The sequence below is a fragment of the Lissotriton vulgaris genome, chromosome 10 (genome assembly GCF_964263255.1).
Source record: "Lissotriton vulgaris chromosome 10, aLisVul1.2, whole genome shotgun sequence".
In the NCBI taxonomy this organism is placed as follows: domain Eukaryota; kingdom Metazoa; phylum Chordata; class Amphibia; order Caudata; family Salamandridae; genus Lissotriton; species Lissotriton vulgaris.
The window spans coordinates 794,655,501-794,677,794 of NC_141698.1; the positions used below are offsets into that span (position 1 = coordinate 794,655,501).

Genomic DNA, 22,294 nt, shown 5'->3' on the forward strand with positions numbered 1-22,294 from the left:
AGTGTTTAAAAGCATGAGGGGCCATTAGGATTCCAGCTTCATTGTGTCCCTCCCTGGTTTGGGAAGTGAGATGAGTAAGGCATAATTTAATGTGGGAGCTAAACAGGCTGCTAATAAGGCTTCATCATATACTATTTTTATTTATGGTGCCAGCAAGGAAGCATACGCTTTATAAAATTCAGACGGTAGCTTGTCAGGCCCGTGAGTTTTACCCGTGGTGAGTGAACATATAGCATTCTCGATTTTGAAGTTCATAATGTCCCTATTAAGTTCCTCTGTGTAGGACAATGTTGATGAGGAAGTCCCTAATCTCGCCAGACGTCACCACAGTTACTGATGTGTATAATGATGTATAATGGCATGTGAATGTGGCATGTACCTCCCTTTGTGTATGTAATAGGACACCCGCGTCAGACCGAATGTAAAATATGGGACACTGTTGCAGCTCCTGGCATATCAGGCATGCCAACATCGCCCCTGGTTTCTCAACATCAGCATGTGTTTTAGCAGTGCGTGCTGCAGATATGAGACAACGCAGCCTCTCCAGTAGCGTGATGTCGCCAAGCTTTGTTTAGCATGCATGGCTGCCCCCGAGGATCGAGCCTGACCCTCAAGTTCGAGTAGCCACCATTCAAGGTGGGAGATTTCCCTGTCAAGCTTTTTCTTTTTAGTTTTATATTGCGCAAACTCAACCCGAAGGTATCAGAGTACTTTACATGAGTACAAGTTGTGTTACAGACTGACATATTTATTATGTTAGGCACACGGAGATTAAGTGATTTGCCCAGATACACTGGATGTTGAGCATACTTGCCGAGACTCAAACCCAGTTACCCACTTTTAAGTTCAACCGCTCTAGCCGTTCAATATTCAGTGTGTTGTCCGGGAAGTGTCCCCTTATGGACACTTTGAAGGCGTCCCATTTTGTCACTCTTAAGGTAGTGGTATCTGTGTTCAGATCGAAATACTTCATTATATTACCACTGACAGAGGCTTCGAATGGGGGATCCTCTAGTGCGGACACCTAAAGCTGCCATATCCGAATCGGGGAAACGCACTCCCAGTTAATTTATACCTGTAATACTTTATGGTGAGATGGCATCCTACCAAGGTAGTCTGTGTGTGTGACATGTGGGACTATGTCTGAGGTGCTTTTGAACCTATCTATCTGGACATATAACCTGTGTGCGTGTGAATAGAATGAGTGTATCCGCATGTCGGACCTGGCCCTTTCTTACAGCATTATCCCCATACTTTTTGCCTTCCTCTGCCTATTTTTATGACCTTCTTTTTGTTGGTTTTAGGACTCTAGGCACATTATCACTGCTAATCAGTGTTTAGGTGCATGTGATCTCTCCTCTAAGACATGGTATGATTGGTTTACACCTGTTTGGCCTATTTAATTTACTTAAATATCCTTTATAAAGTGGTATACCATATACCCAGAGCTTGAAAATTAAATGCTACTAGTGGGCCTGCAGTACTGCTTGCACCACCCACAGAAGTACCCTTTCAAACTTGTCTCTGGCCTGCCACTGCAGGGCTTGTGTGCACAGTTTACTGCCACTTTAACATTTCATACTACTTGCCAAGCCTTAAAGTGCCCTTTTACTATACATAGGGCACCCCTAAGGTAGGCCCTAGGTAGCCCTATGGTCAGGGTATTGTGTAAGTAAAAGGAAGGACATGTGTCTTTATGTGTGGCATGTCTTGGTAGTGACAAACACCCTATTTTGTTTCTCAGTGCTGTGAGGCTTGCTCTTCTCATAGGCTAGCACTGGGAATTCTTATATATTTTAATGTGGTAATTCCTAATCAGAAAGGAGTGGCATTGCCATGTTTGGTATGTTTAAAATAGTGGTGATAAATTCTGTGTTATGGTGTTGTTGGATTTTACATTACTATTTTAAAAATGTCACTTTTAGAAAGTGGGCATTTCTCTGTCCTTAAAACTCTTTGTGCTTTGCAGCCTGACTCCAATCCATGTCTAGGGCTGGGTGACAGCTACACTTGGTACACACTGCCACAACACAGGAATGGCTGGATGTGACAGGGTTACATCCGCATTCGTCTGCATACTGACAGTCTTCCCGGGCTGGGAGATGGTGCTCACACTTTACAGTTGAAAAGGTTGTGCCCTACCCTCACACGATTTGCTCATTTACTCCCTTCTGAACATCTAGAGCCAGGTCTGTGTTGAAAGGGAGTTTTGTGCACTTCTAAGGTTTCTTGTGAAGTCATTCCCTACATCAAAGACATTTATGAGTATTAGTACAGGGGCTCTGACCCCATGTTTAGTGCACACTGGACTGCTTTTGTGCTTGTTGACCTGCTGCCTGCTAACTGGTGTATTGCCTAAAGGACTCAACTGGCCTACTTTTCCGATTGTTGCCCTGCTGCTCCCTGACTCTGGTCTAACCAGACCCTGAGTGGGAAATTTGTAACCAGATGCTGCTGGTTCTACATACCCACATTCAGTAGAGGCTCGTGGAGGGAGTGCTGCGGGGCGGTGGGGCAGGACAGGGGAGCGGCAGGTTGGGGGTAGTAAACTCGGGCTCATGGCCGACCAGAGTAATGAAATATGTTTTACGTATTTATTGATTTATTGACATTACTCCAGTCGGGAGTAAGCCAGGGTTTACTACTCCCCATCCTCCCTCTCCCCCGCCCCACCGCCCTGCGGCACTCCCACCATGAGCCGCTACTGCCCAAATTGCCATGAGAACTAGTGACCCTCTAGGAGAAACCTCAATTCCACTTGGCTGTTTTGCTGTGCTGGCCTGTTGCCTGCTGATTGCTGGGCTGAAGGAGGGGGCTGACACTTTTCAAATACTTTGGATGTGCTGGCCTGCACCTGAAACCTGCTTTGATTCTCCCCACAAGTGTTCTCCCAGAGCTTGTTGACTTGCCCTGCGGCTTCCAAATCAATGCATGGTGAGCGCTTTATTCTGAGCAAATGAGCAAACCTAGATCTTCAAGTCCAGCGTGTGGTGAGCTCTGTTTACTGCTCTTTGCCTCTTATGACCGTGCATGTTTGGCTCCTTGTTATGAGGAGCGCAGGTGGAGTAATGGCACAACCCGTGCAACCATGTGCTTTGTCCCCAGCTACACGTACTTGTGCTGCGAAACAGCCAGGAACCGCTGTGCCTGCTGGAGTCACATGCCCAAAGGCTGTCCAGCGCGGCTCAGTGCATGCCGCACTTTAAAAGTGAGACGGATCACTTTTAGTGCCCCAGCATGGTACAACACACAAAAGATCACAGTGACTACTGATGAGGAGGGGATAAACCGGCCTGCATTGTAGAAGAGCTGCATTGGCTACCAGCCACCCCAATCGCCAAGGGCATTCTTATCCGGCCCTGTGCCACGCTGCTTTATTGACAGAGTGGGTCCCCAGTGACTGGAGGATCACTCTACTTAGTGGATAGGTAATGTGCCTTGGGGTGGAAGCTGTGGGTCCCCTGTGGTCGTTGAGCCTGCGTGTCTACACCTAGCAGTTTGTGCACAATTCTCTTAAAAATTCAGGCTTACCGGTCTTGAGAGGCCGACAGTGCCATTTTGATTGGGGAAGCCGATGCCTGCAAGGGACAGGGATCGTACCAGCTGTAACCCCGATACATTACCTCGGGCAAAGTTCCCAGAAACGAGTGCCTTCCCTACACTCATGTGAAGGAAATCGCTGTATAAAACCTAATAGGAGCGCCAGTGCTCTTCGGTCCATGGTTGGTTGGGGCAACTAATTTGATATCTGACTACTGCTTAATGCATAACGTATTTATAGATTTGTATCACTTTGCGAGATAACTGAAAGATATGAATATCTCTAGAGATGCTGCATTATTTGGAGAAGTACATCGTTTTCTGCAACAGAGGGCAAAGTGGGACAGTGGAAGTCTTCTGCCACCTGCATCACCCTCCATCTCTCCTGGATGACCTCTTCCAGGTTCAGGGGAGAAGGATGTGTGTAGATCACCCAGTGACCCCCTCCTCCTGTACCTCCATCTTGCTCTCACTAGTGGATAATGTTTTCTCCGGGGCATCAGGTCCATGGGCATTTCCCAAGGACCACAACTTTCCATCCAGGTCCACACGTCCTTGAGGTCAGTAAAGAAGTGTGATTTCCCCTCTACCTGAGTATGGAGATGGGCTGGGAAGGGGAGTGAATATTGGATGCTTAGTTCTCTCAGCCTTCGCTTGACTGCAAGAAAGGTAAGATGCTTGTCCTGGACCACCAGGATGTGGTCCGGAAAGATCAACACCTCTTCATTTTCAACTGGTTTGTTTGCGGTGGTCACTCTAGACCACAGCTCTGTGCTTGTAGTGCATAAGTCATGCCACCAGCGGTCTAGGCTGAGCACCTGGCCGGGGTGTCAGTGACGGTACCCTGTGAGCCTGTCCCTCTGAGAAGAATGGTGAGTGGACCTCAGTGGGAAAAAAACTGCAAATACAGGACTCAAGATATGATTCTGCAACATGGACCTCTACGTTTTCGGGCAAGCCCTCCAATTGAATATTTTTTCGCCTCGACCTGCCCTCAACATCCTCTGCACATTCCTCAAGAGTGCTGACCTTTTCACAATTCAACTACGTAGGCAGGACTGTGCATCATACGTTTGGATAATTGCTAGCGATTGCTCTGTTAAGTAAACCCTGTCAGAAGTTTCAGATGATTGTCGGTCATTAGCGTGAGTACTGTTGTCACTGCATCTATTTCATTTTCCAAGGAAACACAGGATTGTTCTATTTCTGCAAGTACCACAACAATTTTACCTTCAACTGACGAAGGTCTGAAGAATTGTCCCACTGGGTCTGTGGCCCGCTTAACGCCCACTGGCGGTGTTGGTGGTCATGCGCATACAGCCGGTTTAAAACTTTCTTTTGTTACGGCTGCTCGGATGAAATATTTGCTTAGGAGTGCCAATATTGTTCAAATCGCCCTGAAGAAGTCCACCTTCTGGACGAAACACCTCGGCTGTTCTCCTCAATATTTTTTAACACAAATTGGATAAAAGAAGATATTTGAAGAACAAATACCATGGACACAGACTTGACAATTTGTTACATGTCTATCTTCTGTTGTGTTTAGTGGTGCACCTTTGCAATTTTTTTAAAATTGTTATTATCCTGTATTGGACAGCACCGGGACAGTGGAGGTGTGCAGGGCCTCAGAGGCGCCGCTGCTGCAGGGCCTGCGCCAGGGCCTGGCCTCAGCCGGCCTCAGCCCCGAAGCCGAGCTCCCCGAGCACGAGCTCCGGGCCATTCTGACCAGCGCGCCCATAAGAGCAGCCAATATCAGGAGGATTGCAGACTACAACCAGTCTCAAAGCCCTGACGAGAACCCCAAAACTAAGATGGGGCTCGAAACGTGTCTGTGTCCATTGCTGCTGTGTCAACATAATCACTAAAAATGTATTCACAGTAGGGAGCAAGTCAAAATTAATTGCCCTTGTAGTCTAGCAACGTGAACCCAGTAGCCAACACCTTTCTAGCAGAAACACAAAAGTAGTATGGTATAATTAAATACTAGATTGTTGTATTCAATAGTAACTGGATTTAACCTAAATGCATTTCCATTTATGTTATATGTATATATTGAATGTATTTTCATATAAGTTATGTGTATATATTGTCTTGGCAAAATTGTTTTATTTGTACATGTAAATGAGTGTGAAGGTGGTGTGTCTGATGGATAGACATGCTTCACAAATGAAATGAATCAATCCCAAAAAAGTTTTAAAAGAGAAGCTAATAAATGCTTAAGAACATTTGAATAAGCGAATGATCCTCGTCTGGAAAATTCATTTCTGCAATAGAAAATTGACGGTTGGGTTCTCTCTTTGTTACCTAAAAAGAAATGTAGCATAATCTAGCCTTCAAATATTCACTGAAATCCATAACTCCACAACATATTTTTCAGAGTCACTTTCATCCTTCTACTCGTACTCCAAAACTGAAAAAGGGCCTAGATTCTAAGAGTCTAATGACATTGCAAAACTGGGGCAAAGTGCTATACTTATGCATGTGACATAATACAATGCACATTGGAGGATGTAAATACTAACACACAAATGCACACAAAGATGCAGCAGTGAAGAAATTAAATGAAGTGAAAAATGAAATGAAAAAGGCATTTGTTAAGCGCATGGCTACCCGGGGGCATCCCAGCGCTAATAATGGTAAGTAGTGGAGAGCCAACCAGACTCGGGAAATAGTCAGGTTTTTAACAGTTTACGAAAGGCAAGATGGTTGCTTTCCTTGCGTAAATTTAGAGGGAGAGAATTCCAGAGTTTATTGGCATTATATGAGAACAGACGACCACCCACTTCTAGCTTTCATGATCCTAGGAACTGCGACAAGATGTAAACAATCGGAGCGGAGGTGTCTGTTAGCACGGTAGGGCCGAACAATGAAATGATTGATGGAAGGGCCCTTTCCGGCTAACGTGTTAAGAACAATACACCTGGACTTGAAATTAACTCTCTCCCTGATAGGGAGCCAACGGAGAGATGTTAGGGCCGGTTTGCTGATTGGCATTTCGGGATATCCAGAGGAATTCTGGCAGCCCAGTTTTGTACCGTCTGGAGTTTTGAGAAGAAAATTTGTAAATCAAATTTGTATTCTCTGCATATGAAAATGACCGCTAAAGGCCTGACTGGAAGCCTCTCAATTATACTGGAAGTGAGAGACATGGCTTGCCATTAGGTCTGGAGTGCTGATGCTCCTGTGGAGCTGGGAGACATTTTCGAGTTTCCACTCGGTATTGATAATCAGCATTTTAAATACAGACTATATGCATGTCCGATGGGCTAACAGCTCATGAAGCTATTTTAACCTTGTTTTTTCCAAGGTTAAGTATGCAAAAGAGCAATGCTCTACAAAAAAAATATAGGGTGGCACCTCAAACACTACGAATGGCAAGCTAATTATTTCCTTTGGTCCAGTCTCCTCCCATAGGGCCTGCAGTGCTACTGCTTACCCCTTACATAACTCATTGCTATTTTCTTTTTATTTTTGTTGATGGATGAATGTATTTTTAATAATTTAACTTTTCAGATCATAGTTACATGTTATGTTTGTGACCTTTTTAACTGAAGTTTTAATAATATTACCTGGAACTTTCAATTCACCAGAGAATGTAGAAAAGGTGGAGGATGTTCCATCATGGCAGTCAATTTACTTACAGGAATATTTCCCATTTACTGGACAGCTTTTCTTTCATTTCCTGACAGTATAATAATGCAGGTGTAGACTTGGCAAACGATAGTTAGATTATTTAGAATAGAACACATGTTGACAGTGGACCCTGCAATAGACCAGCTCCTGACCTGCTGTCCCTAAATACTATATATAAGGTGGAAATCACCCACCAGTAATGTGTATACACTGTTAATTCACCCACTGTCCCGGTGCAATCCAATACAGGATAATACCAATTTCAAAAAAATTGCAAAGATGCACCACTAAACACAACAGAAGATAAACATGTAACAAATTGTCAAGTCTGTGTCCATGGTATTTGTTCTTCAAATATCTTCTTTCATCCAATTTGTGTTGAAAAATATTGAGGAGAACAGCCGAGGTGTTTCGTCCAGAAGGTGGACTTCTTCAGGGCGATTTGAACAATATTGGCACTCCTAAGCAAATTATTTTATCCGAGTAGCCAAAACAAAATAAAGTTTCAAACAATCAATCAATCAATCAATCAGTCATTTGTTAAGCGCACTACATACCCGCAAGGGTCTCAAGGCGCTGGAGGGGGTGGGGGGGGGGGTGGGTGGCAGCTACTGATCGAACAGCCAGGTCTTTAATCAATGTAAATTGATACTTGTATAGCGCACTACTCACCCGCAGGGGTCTCAAGGCGCTGGTACGAATACCGCTGTGGAACCCATCCTGGCTTTCTCTGTGAGGCGTCCACTCCTGGGCACCCCCAGGTTGGAGGTCAGGCATCCTTAGCGTTGTGGGGGCCGTTGTGGAGATTAAGCAAGCTATTGCCCAGAGTTGCAGAGTGGGACTCCATGACTGGAATAGGCACCGAGGCGAGAATGATCAGGTCCGTGGAATTTTGAGCCCAAGACCCGCCGAGGCGGGGAATTGAACCCTGGTCCCCGGCTAGACCTCTGCATCAGGGTCTGCCGCTCTAATCATTTAGCCACACTTCTCTTCAATCAATCAATCAAGGAATTTATATAGCGTGCTACTCACCCGCTAGGGTCTCAAGGCGCTGGGGGGGGCAGGGGGGGAAGAAAACAGGAATACAAGGGATGTTTCACCAGGATTTTATGACAGCATGGGATACTTCTCCCAATGGATTACGGAAATCAACAAATATAAGAAACCAGTGTGGGCTGGATCAAAAGTCTCACCAAAATAAGCCGAGCTGGAAGTATAAATAAAATTCATCGGCTCGACCTTTGATGGTGCTAATCGGCAGCCTGGCGAAGCTTCCAACAGGATAACAGTTAGATGATTTATTTAATAAATCACAAGAAATTCTAGATAACTGCTAAGTTTATAAGATTAGATTGGATTTTCTTTTTTTGGCAAAGCTAAATTGCGAACGATATTGTATAAATAAATAGTAAAAGGACGGACAAAACCATTATTTCAATTGACACATTTCTAAGTTAATAAAGTTCCCCATAGTTTCCATCTCAGAATTGTTTCTAAGGGCGACAGTGCTGACTTAGGTATCTTACCTTTTTGGGGTGTGCTCCTTTGGAAAGAATGTCCAGCAAGTCGGCTGCAGAAACGAAATAGAACCGAGGAAAAGCCAAACGCTTAGTTGCTAAATATTCAGCCAGAGCTTTTTCACAGATGGCAAGTCTAAAAAAGAGAAAACATTTGTGTAACCAATAAATATTCTATCAAAAACATATAAAAGATTCACAGGCAGTGGTCAATCAATGTGGGTGGCATCACATTATATTGCTTCATATTACAACATAGTTGTTTAGTTACTTATATAAAAAAGAAATGTAAGGTTCAAGAAAATCACCACTGTTCAATCAAAATGAAATGCAAAGAATTGGATATATAAATTTTTATCAGAACATATCTTCCAATCCTGACAAAACAAATGTTGCTAAAAATGCTACACAGCACCTATACAAGTTTGCTGATCTATGTATCATTGATGAAATTGCTGCGGACTATTCACCAAAGGATATTTTAGGCTACACCATTGTATTTTGCACATTTTAAAGCAACTAATAGTCAATGTATCCTGCTCATTTCTGGTACCCGGGGGGTTTTGTAAGATGCACCAGTCCTGCCTCTTACTGGTCAAAGGGGAACCAATCGCGTGCCTTGGGGGTGAAGTCAGTAGGAGTTCCGATCCGGTAAATGTTTGGAGCTGCGTGTTTGTGTAGCAGGTGAGCCAAAGGCACGCTTAACCACATCGACGCTAATGACGAGCTCAGCTCGTCATGAGGCACAGTGGAGCTGCACTAATGACGAGCTGAGCTCGTTATGCATAATGGATATGAAGACCCTTCAGCACAGCAGGGGAATTGTTGTAGCATCGATGTGGTTAAGGAAATCCTGTCCGTGCCCACCTATGGCCGGCATGGGCCAGGGGCCAGAAATGCTGCCCCTTTCCAGGTGATTCAATACACATCACACTGATTAGAAAGACTTAGACCCCTGTTAGATGTTCACCACCTGGTGAATAGGGAGAATTTTTACATCTGCAATGGTTGTAACTTTGCCTTCCAAATATTCGAGAGACACGCCAGACTAATAAACGGCATTGGGTATTATGATGCTGATGAAGCATATCTTCAAGGCAGATGTAGGAATAAAATCAATTTTTATAGTATGAACTGTCCCTCGTTCTCTAAACATCAGTAACATCTGTTTACCGTCTTGGGTGAACATAATCCTGATGCCATGTTTCTAACAAAGAATCGGCTACAGGAAACTCACTTCCTGATGTGATAGCTGCTATTCCCCGTGTCTATTCTATTGTTAGGAGGGGAGGGCTAGACTAGACAGGACAGGTGTAAGGCTTGCTATTGTGTTAAAAAAGATTTATAAATGTAATATAAATGATCTTTCTCTTCCCGCCTCTGAAGCTGCTGCTTTTTTCAATTGCTCTCTACCCTAACTTTACATTGTCTGGCGAATTGGTTTACCGCCCTCCAAAGTATGTGTGAAATTGGTGCAAAGACACTGCAGACTTATTGGACCCACACATCCTGAAATGCACTAATTTACACTGCCTGGGTATTTGCATATTCCTTTCAATGACCAGAATGCAGCTTTGGTACTACCTTTATTGAGGACTTAAGAATTTTGAATTTAGCCTTACGCAATTCAGTTCCTACCCATGAGGCTGGTCACTTTTTAGCAACTTTCCCCTGAGGCGGAAGCCGGGGGCGCTCTTCTCTTCTTCTCTGTATAATTTGTGGAGTGTATTTACTGTATCTCAGGACTTGATTTTAAGACTGTACATATTTTACGAGGCGCTATTTTAAATTCCTGTTATAACGCTCGTTGTAGGAGAGATCTGCTTCTCCTCCGTGGTTCGTGACAGAAGCCTGATTCTACCGGCGCAGCCGAATTCAAGGCGCTGACGCCGGTAGACGCGGAATTGACGCCGCCATCTTGGGAAGGCAGGTAGGGAGGGTAGCGGTACAGCTTCTTGACCACTCCCGCCCTCCCGCCTTACTTAAGGATCAGCTGTTTCAGCCCCTGTGCAAAAACTGATTAGCAACTTTCCCCTGAGGCGGAAGCCGGGGGCGCTCTTCTCTTCTTCTCTGTATAATTTGTGGAGTGTATTTACTGTATCTCAGGACTTGATTTTAAGACTGTACATATTTTACGAGGCGCTATTTTAAATTCCTGTTATAACGCTCGTTGTAGGAGAGATCTGCTTCTCCTCCGTGGTTCGTGACAGAAGCCTGATTCTACCGGCGCAGCCGAATTCAAGGCGCTGACGCCGGTAGACGCGGAATTGACGCCGCCATCTTGGGAAGGCAGGTAGGGAGGGTAGCGGTACAGCTTCTCGACCACTCCCGCCCTCCCGCCTTACTTAAGGATCAGCTGTTTCAGCCCCTGTGCAAAAACTGATTAGCAACTTTCCCCTGAGGCGGAAGCCGGGGGCGCTCTTCTCTTCTTCTCTGTATAATTTGTGGAGTGTATTTACTGTATCTCAGGACTTGATTTTAAGACTGTACATATTTTACGAGGCGCTATTTTAAATTCCTGTTATAACGCTCGTTGTAGGAGAGATCTGCTTCTCCTCCGTGGTTCGTGACAGAAGCCTGATTCTACCGGCGCAGCCGAATTCAAGGCGCTGACGCCGGTAGACGCGGAATTGACGCCGCCATCTTGGGAAGGCAGGTAGGGAGGGTAGCGGTACAGCTTCTCGACCACTCCCACCCTCCTGTCATGTGTAAAAGCAATTACGCATCTCGTCCGCGCAGCAGACGGGCGCAGCGGGCGCGCCGATGGCGCGCCGAAGGCGCGCCTAAGGCAAGCCCGTCTGCGCCCGTCCGCGCCTGGCACGGGCCTAGGGCCAGTCCCCCTGCCCAGGTCGTAAAAGAGACCCGCGTCAGTTGGACCAGAGAACAGCTGCTACAAGTAGGAGCGGGCTCCTGTTCTATACCTGATCATTGTTCCCCTAATGATTTAGATGGCCATTCTTTTAAATGTTCCCATTGCCTCCTATCTATCTCCCCATGGCGCGAACGCGCCCGTCCTCTACCCTCCGCTTTGTCATCTTGTCCTTTAAAACTTGCATTGATTAATTGTCGATCCCTCCCCCGTCATGCCAATGAAATTTGGTCGACCCTTACTACTCATAGTTGGGATATACTATTCCTTACGGAATCATGGACTAAAGATACCTCAAACCCAGATATCTTCTTAGCCACCCCCCCAGACTATCGCTTTTTGGGCGCTAACCGGGAGGGTAAGACAGGAGGTGGATTGGCCATCCTGTTCAAAACCCACCTGAATATTACTATTAAGAAAATCACCAATATTGGTCTGATTGAAGCCATTTATTTTTCTGTTGCTGATTCTGCTGCAGTCTACCTTACCGGCATCCTAGTTTACAACCCCCCTAAAGCCTCTCCCTCTGCCCTATCACAACTGGTGCACGTCATCACGGACCTATCCCTTAAGCACCCACACTTTATAGTTTTGGGTGATTTTAACCTCCACGTCGATGACCCCACCTGTACCCGAGCCACACGTTTTCTCGACTCTCTCCAGAGCCTGAGTCTGACGCAACTCATCCATGGCCCGACGCATGTAGCGGGCCACACATTAGACCTTATTTTTTCCAACCTCTCAGGGACCATTACTCATCCTTCCCTCCCCCTCACATGGTCCGATCACTTTCTGCTCGCGTTCGACATTCCTATCCCTCAGGCACCTATCCCGGTGGAACTGGGTTCAGGCTATAGAAGAAAATGGCATAAGGTCACCTGTACTACCCTAGAGCCAATATTCAGCTGCCCTTTGGAGTCCTACTTAGGAAATATTGATGCCTGTGTTACTAAGTTTAACACGACCTTATCGGCTGCGATCGATGAAATTGCCCCTTCTACATCTATGTCATCTGCAAGATCCCGCCCATCTGCTCCTTGGTTCTCAGATGCCCTACGTAAAGAAAAAAGCCATTGTAAAAAACTCAAACGTAAATGGAGACTTACGTACGACTCTGAGGCAAAAACTATCTACAGAATGGCCCTTAGGAAATTTACTAAATCAAAAAAACTGGCCATGAAAGAGTTTTTTGCCTCCCAAATTAAAGATGCAGACAATTCGGTAAAAACACTGTTTAAAATTGTCAAGGATTTTGTAAAACCCCCTGCTATGACACCTAATAATCTTGCCAGTCAGTCTCTTTGTAATGGACTATCAGACTTCTTTCAAGAAAAAATTGATAAAATCGCATCCTCCTTCCCTCCAGCTGGAGCTCTTGACCTTTCCCTTTCCCCGGTTTCAACTAACCAGGACACTGCTCCAACATTAGTGGCCTTTAAGGATCTCACCCCTGATCTTGCTCGTAAACTATTATTACAGTGCAAATCTGGTTCCCCTTTGGACCCGGTTCCCTCAAAAATTATGAGTGAGTTGTCTACCTTACTGTTAGAGCCACTTACTTCAGTCTGGAACGCCTCTCTACAACTAGGCCAATTCCCCTTAGCATGGAAGGAAGCTTTGCTTGTGCCCATCTTAAAGAAATCTGATGCCGACCCCACGCAGTTCAGTAATTATCGGCCTATTTCTCTCCTTCCGAAACCCGCGAAGGTTTTGGAAAAGGCAGTCCAACCACAACTAGTAGAATACCTAGAGACCAATTCTCTTCTGCATGATTCCCAGTCCGGCTTCCGTACTGGTTTCAGCACTGAGACCGCACTGCTAGAAGTATCGGAGACTGTGCGAGAGTGTGTGGACAAGGGCGAGGAGGCCATGTTGGTCCTCCTCGACCTGTCCGCCGCTTTCGATACGGTGTCCCATAAAATCCTTCTTGACCGTATGGAGCAGATTGGAGTGAGCGGCGTTGCCCTATCGTGGCTGGGTTCCTTCCTCCAAGGACGATCACAGAGGGTTCTTCTCAGACCTTTTGAATCAGAATGCAAACCTCTGGTTCGGGGAGTCCCACAGGGCTCAGCGTTAAGCCCCTTGTTCTTCAATGTTTACCTAGCCCCGTTGGCCAAGGTAGTAGAGGCATGCGGAGTCAGAGTGATCTCTTATGCTGATGATACTCAGCTCATATTCTCTTTCAGCGATCACTCTGACTCCAGCCTCTCCAGTTTCCGCCACTGTCTTGGCGAAATCTGCTCTTGGATGTCCACAAACCACCTGCGATTGAACACCGATAAGACGGAGGTCTTGTTTTTCAATCAAAAAATGGCCATCCCACCTTCACTATGGTGGCCAACGATACTCAACCCCCCCCCTACCCCGGTTCACTCTGCCCGTAACCTGGGGTTTATATTTGATGATACGCTATCCTGCAGCCCTCAAATCAATAAGGTCACGTCGATTTGCTATGGTAAATTAAAAATGATGAGGAAGATCTTTCCATTTTTGCCAATTGACGCACGCAGAACTGTCACCCAGGCCTTAATTACCTCCCACCTGGATTATGCCAACAGTTTATATGCGGGGGCCCCTCTATACCAAATTGAACGTCTCCAGGTGGTGCAGAACGCTGCCGCAAGATTGATTGGCAACATTCCTTACAGACATCCTATCTCAGCGTTTCGTAAAGAGCTTCATTGGCTGCCTATAGCTAACCGTATTAAGTTCAAAACGCTCATCCTCGCCTTTCGAGCTTTGAATGGAACTGGCCCAGATTACTTAAGAAAAAGACTGAGATTGTCCTACTCGGTTAGGGATCTCCGTTCCAACAATCTGCGCCTCATGTTTGTGCCAAGATTCCGTCGCACAAGAATGGGTGGTAGAGCTTTTGCTGTTCTTGCTGCCAAATATTGGAACAGTTTACCGATTGATCTTAGATTTGCCCCATCTGAAGTGCTATTCCGCAGACGCCTGAAGACTTGGTTATTTTCATCTGTTTAGATTCTTCTTCTTCTCCTGCTGACAGTTTTAGCGCCGGGACACCCCCGTCGGGGGTAGCCGTGCGCTTTACAAAATCCGTAAATAAATAAATAAATAAACTTTCTAGACCCAATATCAGATATAGACAATCTGACCGTAGATCCCCCAATACCTTTGAACTGGTCATACCATTTAGCCATCCTGTTCTCTATTCAAACTCTGGCTAACCGTGTGAGTGTGCTGAATAAAACAGCTATTAAGCTATTAAACGTGATGTTTTGGTGCTAAACATCCAACCTCTACACACAAAACCTGTTTTAATGGAGAAGACTGATCATGATCCAAAACTTATTGACAGTTGTGTCGTTAAATCACTGGATCCCATCCTGCCACTCTCCTCATTCCATCCAGCCAGAACTATTCCACTGGCTCTATGGTATAGTCAATCAATTTGAGTGGAAAGAAACACTGCAAGAGACTTGAGAGACTTTGGAGAAAGTCTTATGCTGAAGATGCCAAAAAGAAGTAGAGTCCGAGTCAGAGTCAAATACACTTTATTCGATTATTTTAAAATCATAAAAGTATGCTATACATTCATTTCTGATCACAACGAAAAAAAGAAATTATAAAATTCTTTAAAAACAAAAATTTGTTATGTACAAATCTTCAATGGTGATCAAGATAACTATACAAAAATTATATACAACTACATAATTTTTAGAACCACTGTAGATTGTTCTGATCTTTCAAAGGATTTACATAGTTTGTACATTAAATTTACTACAAGTCTATTTACAATTCTATTTACAGTTCTATTTACAATCAATTTACAATCAATTTTCAACCATAACCTGGCGAGATATGCAGACTTTAAGGAATTCATAGAACTAAGTCAGATGATAATAACCTTGAGAAATTTCGGTCAAAATGCCAATTCCCATACTATCAGGCTAGTGGTGGTCGAAGTCTTTTTTGCCTGGACCGAATAGACATTGTCAGGAAATTGGCTACCCCGTACATTACTAATGGTAATTCCATAAGCTGCAGGAACAATAAAACCGGTTTAACTTGCATAAACTCTTGGTCCTTCAATATAGGCTTAATAAACTTCTCCCTGGCACTTTTAAAAAAGGACAAAAAAACAGAAAATGCAATAAATCCTGATCAGAGAAATCATCACAACTGCAGGGAGCATTCTTGTGGGGCCTACACCACTTATCGTATTCACCCAGCAGAAAGTGAGCTTGATTAAAACGAAATTTCGTAAGGAGCCACCGATGATATGGTTTATTTACTATCATCAGATATGGTTGGATAGCTAAAGTTGTAATCGTCATATAGTGAGATCTTACAGTTGGCTTCATTATTTCACATGACTCTCTTTCTGCTTCCCTTTTCTTTGTAAAGTGGGACTTGGCCCAGCTAATGTCTCCTCTTTTTAGACCTTCGGGTTTAGTATATAGATCAGGGCGGCCCAGATATCCTGCTGTTGTTTTGATATATGTTAGCCACTCGATCTCAGCCACTCTGTCCCGCCCCATACAGTCTCTAATGATCTTGTGATTTAGAGTTAAGTTGGGATTAAGCCATGTTTTAATCCATGACAAGAGTGGGGCCAAGGACAACGTGTCTTCAATAAACCCCATCCCCAATTCCATATGGATTGAAAAAGCAGGAGTAGATTGGGGAAGACCCATAAGAGATTGTAAAAACATGTTCTCCGCTCTTTGGATACGGGACATGTTTTTAAAACCCCATATCGAGGCCCCGTACCTGGCTATAGCCAGGGTTTTGGCTCTATAGATAGACAAGATAGCCTCAGCTGGTTTGCCACCAAGTCGTTTTGCGAAACCCAGAAAAGCGGCAGACGATCTTTTTACTGCCGCTGCTTTATTCTGGATTTGTGGTGCCCATGTCCCTTTCTCATCAAACACCACTCCTAGATAGGTGAAAACTTTGACTTTAGAGATCACGGAGCCATTACAAGAGAGGGTTTTGATGTTATTCTTGCGATTGCCCACTGCCATGACATGTGATTTCTCTGTATTTATTACTAAATCCAGATCTTGCATAAAAGCCCCAAATGCATTTAGTAGATGTTGTAAACCATTAGGGGTTCTTGACAACAATACCGTATCATCGGCATATAATAGGACCGGCATCATGGAACCACCCATGTGCGGTACATCAACAGAGGCCGCTTCCAGAGACTCTCCCAGTGAGTTAATATAAAGAAAGAAGAGCATGGGGGCCAGGATGCACCCTTGGCGCACCCCCCTTCCAGATTTAAAAAATGTGGTACAGTTTCCCTCCTGGGACATACGAATAGTCGCCCTTAGATCACTGTGAAGTTGCGCCAGAAAATTCACAAGTGCTCGATCCAGTCCCTTATCAAGGAGTATTGTCCACAGCTTTGACCTATTAACTAGGTCAAAGGCTGTGGACAAGTCCATGAAAGCCAGATACATCATCCCCCTTGATGCTACTGTATATTTGCTCAGTGTGAGGTGTAGATTTAGGCATTGGTCTTCTGTGCCTCTGGCAGATCAAAAGCCATACTGAGCCTCACACAAAATATCTTTATTAGTGGCCCAAGCTGAGATTCTTTCTAGAATAACCTTACCTAGGATTTTAAATGAAGAATCTAGCAATGATATGGGCTTATAGCATCTTGGGTCCCCCCTTTGGCCCTTCTTAAATATGGGTATAATGATGGATTGTGACCCTGTAATTGGGGGTCTTGTCTTATCTCTACTGACTACATTAAAGACATTTGTGAGTACAACTGACCACATGGCCGAGTTTGCTTTGAACATATCGGCAGGTACGCCATCTGGGCCAGGGCCTTCTGGGCTGCCGTGTCCTCAATTGCCTTCTGTACCTCTCTAATAGTAAAACTTGGTAGAGTGTCTTGTATGTCAATCGGTATTGGTTCTATGGGTCCTAGATTAAGATTACTGCCATAGATCCTTTGGAAGTGATCCAGCCAGTCCTGCTCTGGAATATTTACCTCTAGTGGCGCATTTTCTTTCCCATTAAACAAGGGGGTATTAACAATGGTCCAGAATTTTGAGCTATCCCTCAGGGTAGCCTTCTCGTACAAATCATCCCAAGCCTGTCTTTTTATTTCTTTTTTTCTCCTTAGAATATTCAAGTTATACTGTTTCCTAAGCCTGGCCACCTCAGATCTATCCCGGGGTACCATTTTCAAAGCTTTATGTAATTCTCGGTGGGATATGGAGCATTCATTATTAAACCACCCCTTTACCTTTTTCTCCCTGTTTTTCGTTTTGCATTTTAGATCATCTGCTGCCTGGCGGCAGATGGATTCAAAAGACCGGATTATATTCCCCTCAAATTTAAGTGGTTCCCTACAGATGTTAATTTCTTTACCCACTTTTTGATTTAAGGAGTGGAAAAAATCCTCTGGGATGACTTTGCTCCATTTCACCCGCCTCCCCTGGTCCCTTGGAATTAAGTCTGCAGAAAATTCTGCATTAGTATTTTTATTAAATAAAAACAGGCTGTTATCTTCTACTTTCAACACAACCGGGTTATGATCACTAAATGTAGTGTGTATAGCATTATAAAAAATAACATTATGTAACATAGCCGGAGAGATGAATATATAGTCAATAATAGTGTTGCTGTCCCTGGCACTGTAAGTTGGGACCCTTTCATTACTATCGAAGAACTCTGGTTCAAATAATTCATTCTCTAGAAGAAGTTCTTCTAGGGCAGACCCTTTTACAGAATGTTCAAAGTGTGGGAGTGGCAACATATCTATATTTAAGTATCTCTTAACTGGCAATTCTGTTGACATAAATGTACATTAAAATCTCCCATCAGGGTGAAATATACCGGAGTGGTTTGACCCTCTTTAAAATTACATATGAACTCAGTCAGAGAGTTGATATTTTCATTGGCACCTGTATTTTGGATGGCATTATAAAAGTTGATATAAACACATTTAGATTTATTAGTCATTGTGACTTCCAGAACTAAGTAGTTTTGGGATGGTGTGTGTAATACCTTAACAGTTCCATTCACTTTAACTGAAATTAAAAACTTCAACCCTCCTTTATTTCGGCCTGAGCTCGATGTCTGTGCAGCTAAAAAATAAGATGTATATCCATCTAACCAAAAATCACAATCCCTATCCCACGTTTCCTGTAAGGCTACCACATCATATTCTTTTAATAAACCCAGCCATCTTGTGTCATCCCTTTTCGAGCGTAGTCCTGCGATATTCCAGCTCAATATTTTGACAACATTACCCTTTTCGTTTCTAGTAGGCAGTGTGGGCAATAGATGGCTACAAGTATTATCACAAGAAGTCAGTCAATCGTTTTCCTCTAAATTTGATAGGGCAGAAAACCTATTTGTAAGCACCAGACTACTTCTTGCTTCACTTCCCTGATTATCATGGGTTTTTGGTAGCATGCCAGTTGTTTGCGTGGCCCAAGAGCTGGAACAGGAGATATTAGTGGGAGTAACGTTGCGAGTAACCCTTCCTGGAAGCATCTTATGTGGTGCAGGTGGTGGGTAGAAAAAACCTAGGGGTACCGCTCTAATCCTGTCTTCTTTGACCTCTGTAGCATCCCAAAATAAACGCGAGGCCTCATGGGGTCTATTAAAGTTGACGATCATACAGTCACCAGCAAAAAAAAATTCTGTGTATCCCCCCCAATCAACCCGTCAACCTGTCTGAATGCACTCTGGTATATTATTCGGGCCTGTACAATTTGCATCACACCACGTCTTAATATTGACCAGCTGTGTACCATTTGACTCAAATTCACCCGGCTTTAATACAGGTATATTCACCAGAACAGCGACATAAGGTGTAGCTTCTGGGGGAAGGTGAACTGGAGGTCTAGGGCGCTGTCTCCTAGGCCCTGCTGAGTTATGCTCCTCTAAAAGGGGTGCCATAGGCTTAGCCTGAGGAGGACATGTTTTACTTATCAAATGTGCCCTAGATGTAATTTTACTATCTATTTGCCTAGTACCACAACCTTTAGACTCTAGTGGTAGGGCGGATGGAATCAAAGGGCATGTTGGTACAGTATTCCCCTGCTCCATAGGGGATTGGGGTTGCCTCTGTTGATTAAAAAATGGCCGTGATGTAGTTTTTGATAATGGACCCCGAGAATCTTTCTCAAAAGACGTTATGTAATCATTAATCCTATCACATTTCCCCAATATTTCAGTAACACATTCCTTAAGTGTATCTATAATGTCAGTGGAGATTTGTATGAGTACCCCTTCAAGTTTGTCTACAAGGACCTTCTCCACCATGTCCTTAATAGAGATTTCGAGGGCACTCAATGGAGTTCCTTGTTTTTTTTGAGAAAGTGCGCCTTGAGCCTTAGATTTATAAAGAATCCGTTTAGGGCGCTTAGTAGTCTGCGGTTCAGGCTCCTGAGTACAATCATGTATGGGTTGCTGAAGGACTTGATTACTGTTCACTTGATCCTCTTGTTCCGGGGTGTTGGCTATATCTTGTTGCCTAATAATGGGTGCATTTTCAATCAGTATTACAGGTTCCAGGGGAATAGGTAGTCTATTTACTGTGGGCGATGGTTGGCTATCCAAAAATATTGGGTCCAAACCCAGTTCGCGTTCTTTGTCAGCAATTTCTTGATTCAATTTGCCCACAGCTGATGTCAAAAATGTCATAATATTAGATGATGCTGTAGCTTTTCGCGCAATTTTAGCTTTAACTGTACCCCCATTACTGGATGTTTGCAGGTTGCGCTTACCCATTTCCGTAGTGCAGATTGAAGGGGGGATGCCCGTCCCGTCCCCTGTCGTCCCCGGACGGCCACAGACGGCCCGCCCTCTGCCCGGGCTCAGCCCGGCGACGTCCGCGCGCGTCCGTGACGCGGAGGAAGCTGTTGCCTTTTGTGCGCCTCCTGGCGCTGGAGACAGGAAGTGGGCGCTGTTGTGGTGGGGCAGGCTGGGAACTGTGGTCCGCCCCGCTCTGCGGCCGTGCGATGTAGCTGCTCGGCGGCGGGGGCGACCACAGCGTCAGGAACCCAGCGGTGCGGCGGTGTCCAGGCAGGTCAGTGCTGCGACCCCTCCTAGCGTTAGTCTTCGCTTGTTGTGCTCCCCAAAAAGAAGTATAAATCATCAATGAAAAAATATAAAACTATATAGAACAGAGCGCGCCTCATTCAATTCTGATAAAATGGCATAGTAACATAACTGTCCCAAGACTCTTTTTAAGGTGGATAGGTACCTTGCAGATCCTTGTAATGTGTCTCCTGCTACTGCTCCCTTGCTTTCCAAAAGTCAGTGTGAGGAGCTTGCCCAGTAATTTATTGAAAAAGCTAAAATCGGCATTTACATCTGGGCATATGCTGCTGCCCTAGTGCTTGGGGGTTAGAATCTGAATTCACGGACCTGATTAATGCGCGTTAGAGTCCGAGTCCTTTTAACATTTTGCTCGTGCATTTTTAATGGTGGTTGTATTTACCTGTGTTGCACATTTGCTTGCCATTGGTTCTGGTCCCCGGTCCGCCACGGCATGTGCCGATTGAGCAGAGGGACAGGGAACTAGCAGAAGCCAATCTACGCTCTCTGATTGGCCAGAGTCACTACAACTGACCCGCCTCCCTCCCCATTTAAAGCAAACCTCAGTGCGGAAGCGCGCAGCTAAAATCGGCATTTACATCTGGTCATACGCTGTTGCGCTAGTGCTTGGGGGTTAGAATCTGAATTCACGGACCTGATTAATGCGCGTTAGAGTCAGAGTCCTTTTAACTTTTTGCTCGTGCATTTTTAATGGTGGTTGTATTTACCTGTGTTGCACATTAGCTTGCTATTGGTTCCGGTCCCCGGTCCGCCACGGCGTGTGCCAATTGAGCGGAGGGACAGGGAAACAGCAGAAGCCAATCTACGCTCGAATTGGCCAGAGTCACTACAACTTACCCGCCTCCCTTCCCATTTAAATCAAACCTCAGCGTGGAAGCGCGCAGCTAAAATCGGCATTTACATCTGGTCATACGCTGTTGCGCTAGTGCTTGGGGGTTAGAATCTGAATTCACGGACCTGATTAATGCACGTTAGAGTCAGAGTCCTTTTAACTTTTTGCTCGTGCATTTTTAATGGTGGTTGTATTTACCTGTGTTGCACATTTGCTTGATATTGGTTCCGGTCCCCGGTCTGCCACGCCGTGTGCCGATTGACTGGAGGGACAGGGAACCAGCAGAAGCCAATCTACGCTCAGATTGGCCAGCGTCACTACAACTGACCCGCCTTCCTCCCCATTTAAAGCAAATCTCAGAATTGACGCGCGCAGCGGCGCGCCGAAGGCAAGCCCGTCTGCGACAGTCTGCGCCCGATTGTCGCCCGTCACCCGGACCCCTGCCCATGTTTGATCACAAACTAGGTAAGCTGTCTTAACTATGTTGTGTTATACCAGCGACAAATTGAAATCTTTGAATATCTTAAGAACCATTACTCCAGGAACAATTACCCTGACGACACAGCCCCTAACATATCCATACTTGACTTCCTGGATAAAGACCCCAAAATGCCAAGCCTATGACCGCACTATACCTCAATATGCGGTCTATACCTAAACACACAATAGAGCTATGGAGTCTGTTAAATGCTGAAAAACCCGACATCTGTTTCTTTACCGAAACATTTATTTATTTATTTATTTATTTTTGGCGATTTTTAGAGCGCGCAAATACCCGAGGGTGTCTCGGCGCTGTGTCACAGAACTCTCTATCGGAGAAGGGGGACTAGGCTTGGAACAACC

The 22,294-nt window shown here is 44.8% G+C and overlaps 1 protein-coding gene across 1 annotated transcript in view; it reads right to left on the bottom strand.

Moving 5' to 3' along the window:
• The window catches only part of DNAH11 (dynein axonemal heavy chain 11), a 3,435,931-nt gene that overhangs the window by 2,207,373 nt on the left and 1,206,264 nt on the right, over nucleotides 1–22,294 (bottom strand). Inside the window, exon 29 of the mRNA XM_086939827.1 lies at nucleotides 8,700–8,826. Within this exon, the coding sequence (XP_086795953.1) occupies nucleotides 8,700–8,826 (127 nt within the window). The remainder of the gene's footprint in view (nucleotides 1–8,699; nucleotides 8,827–22,294) is intronic.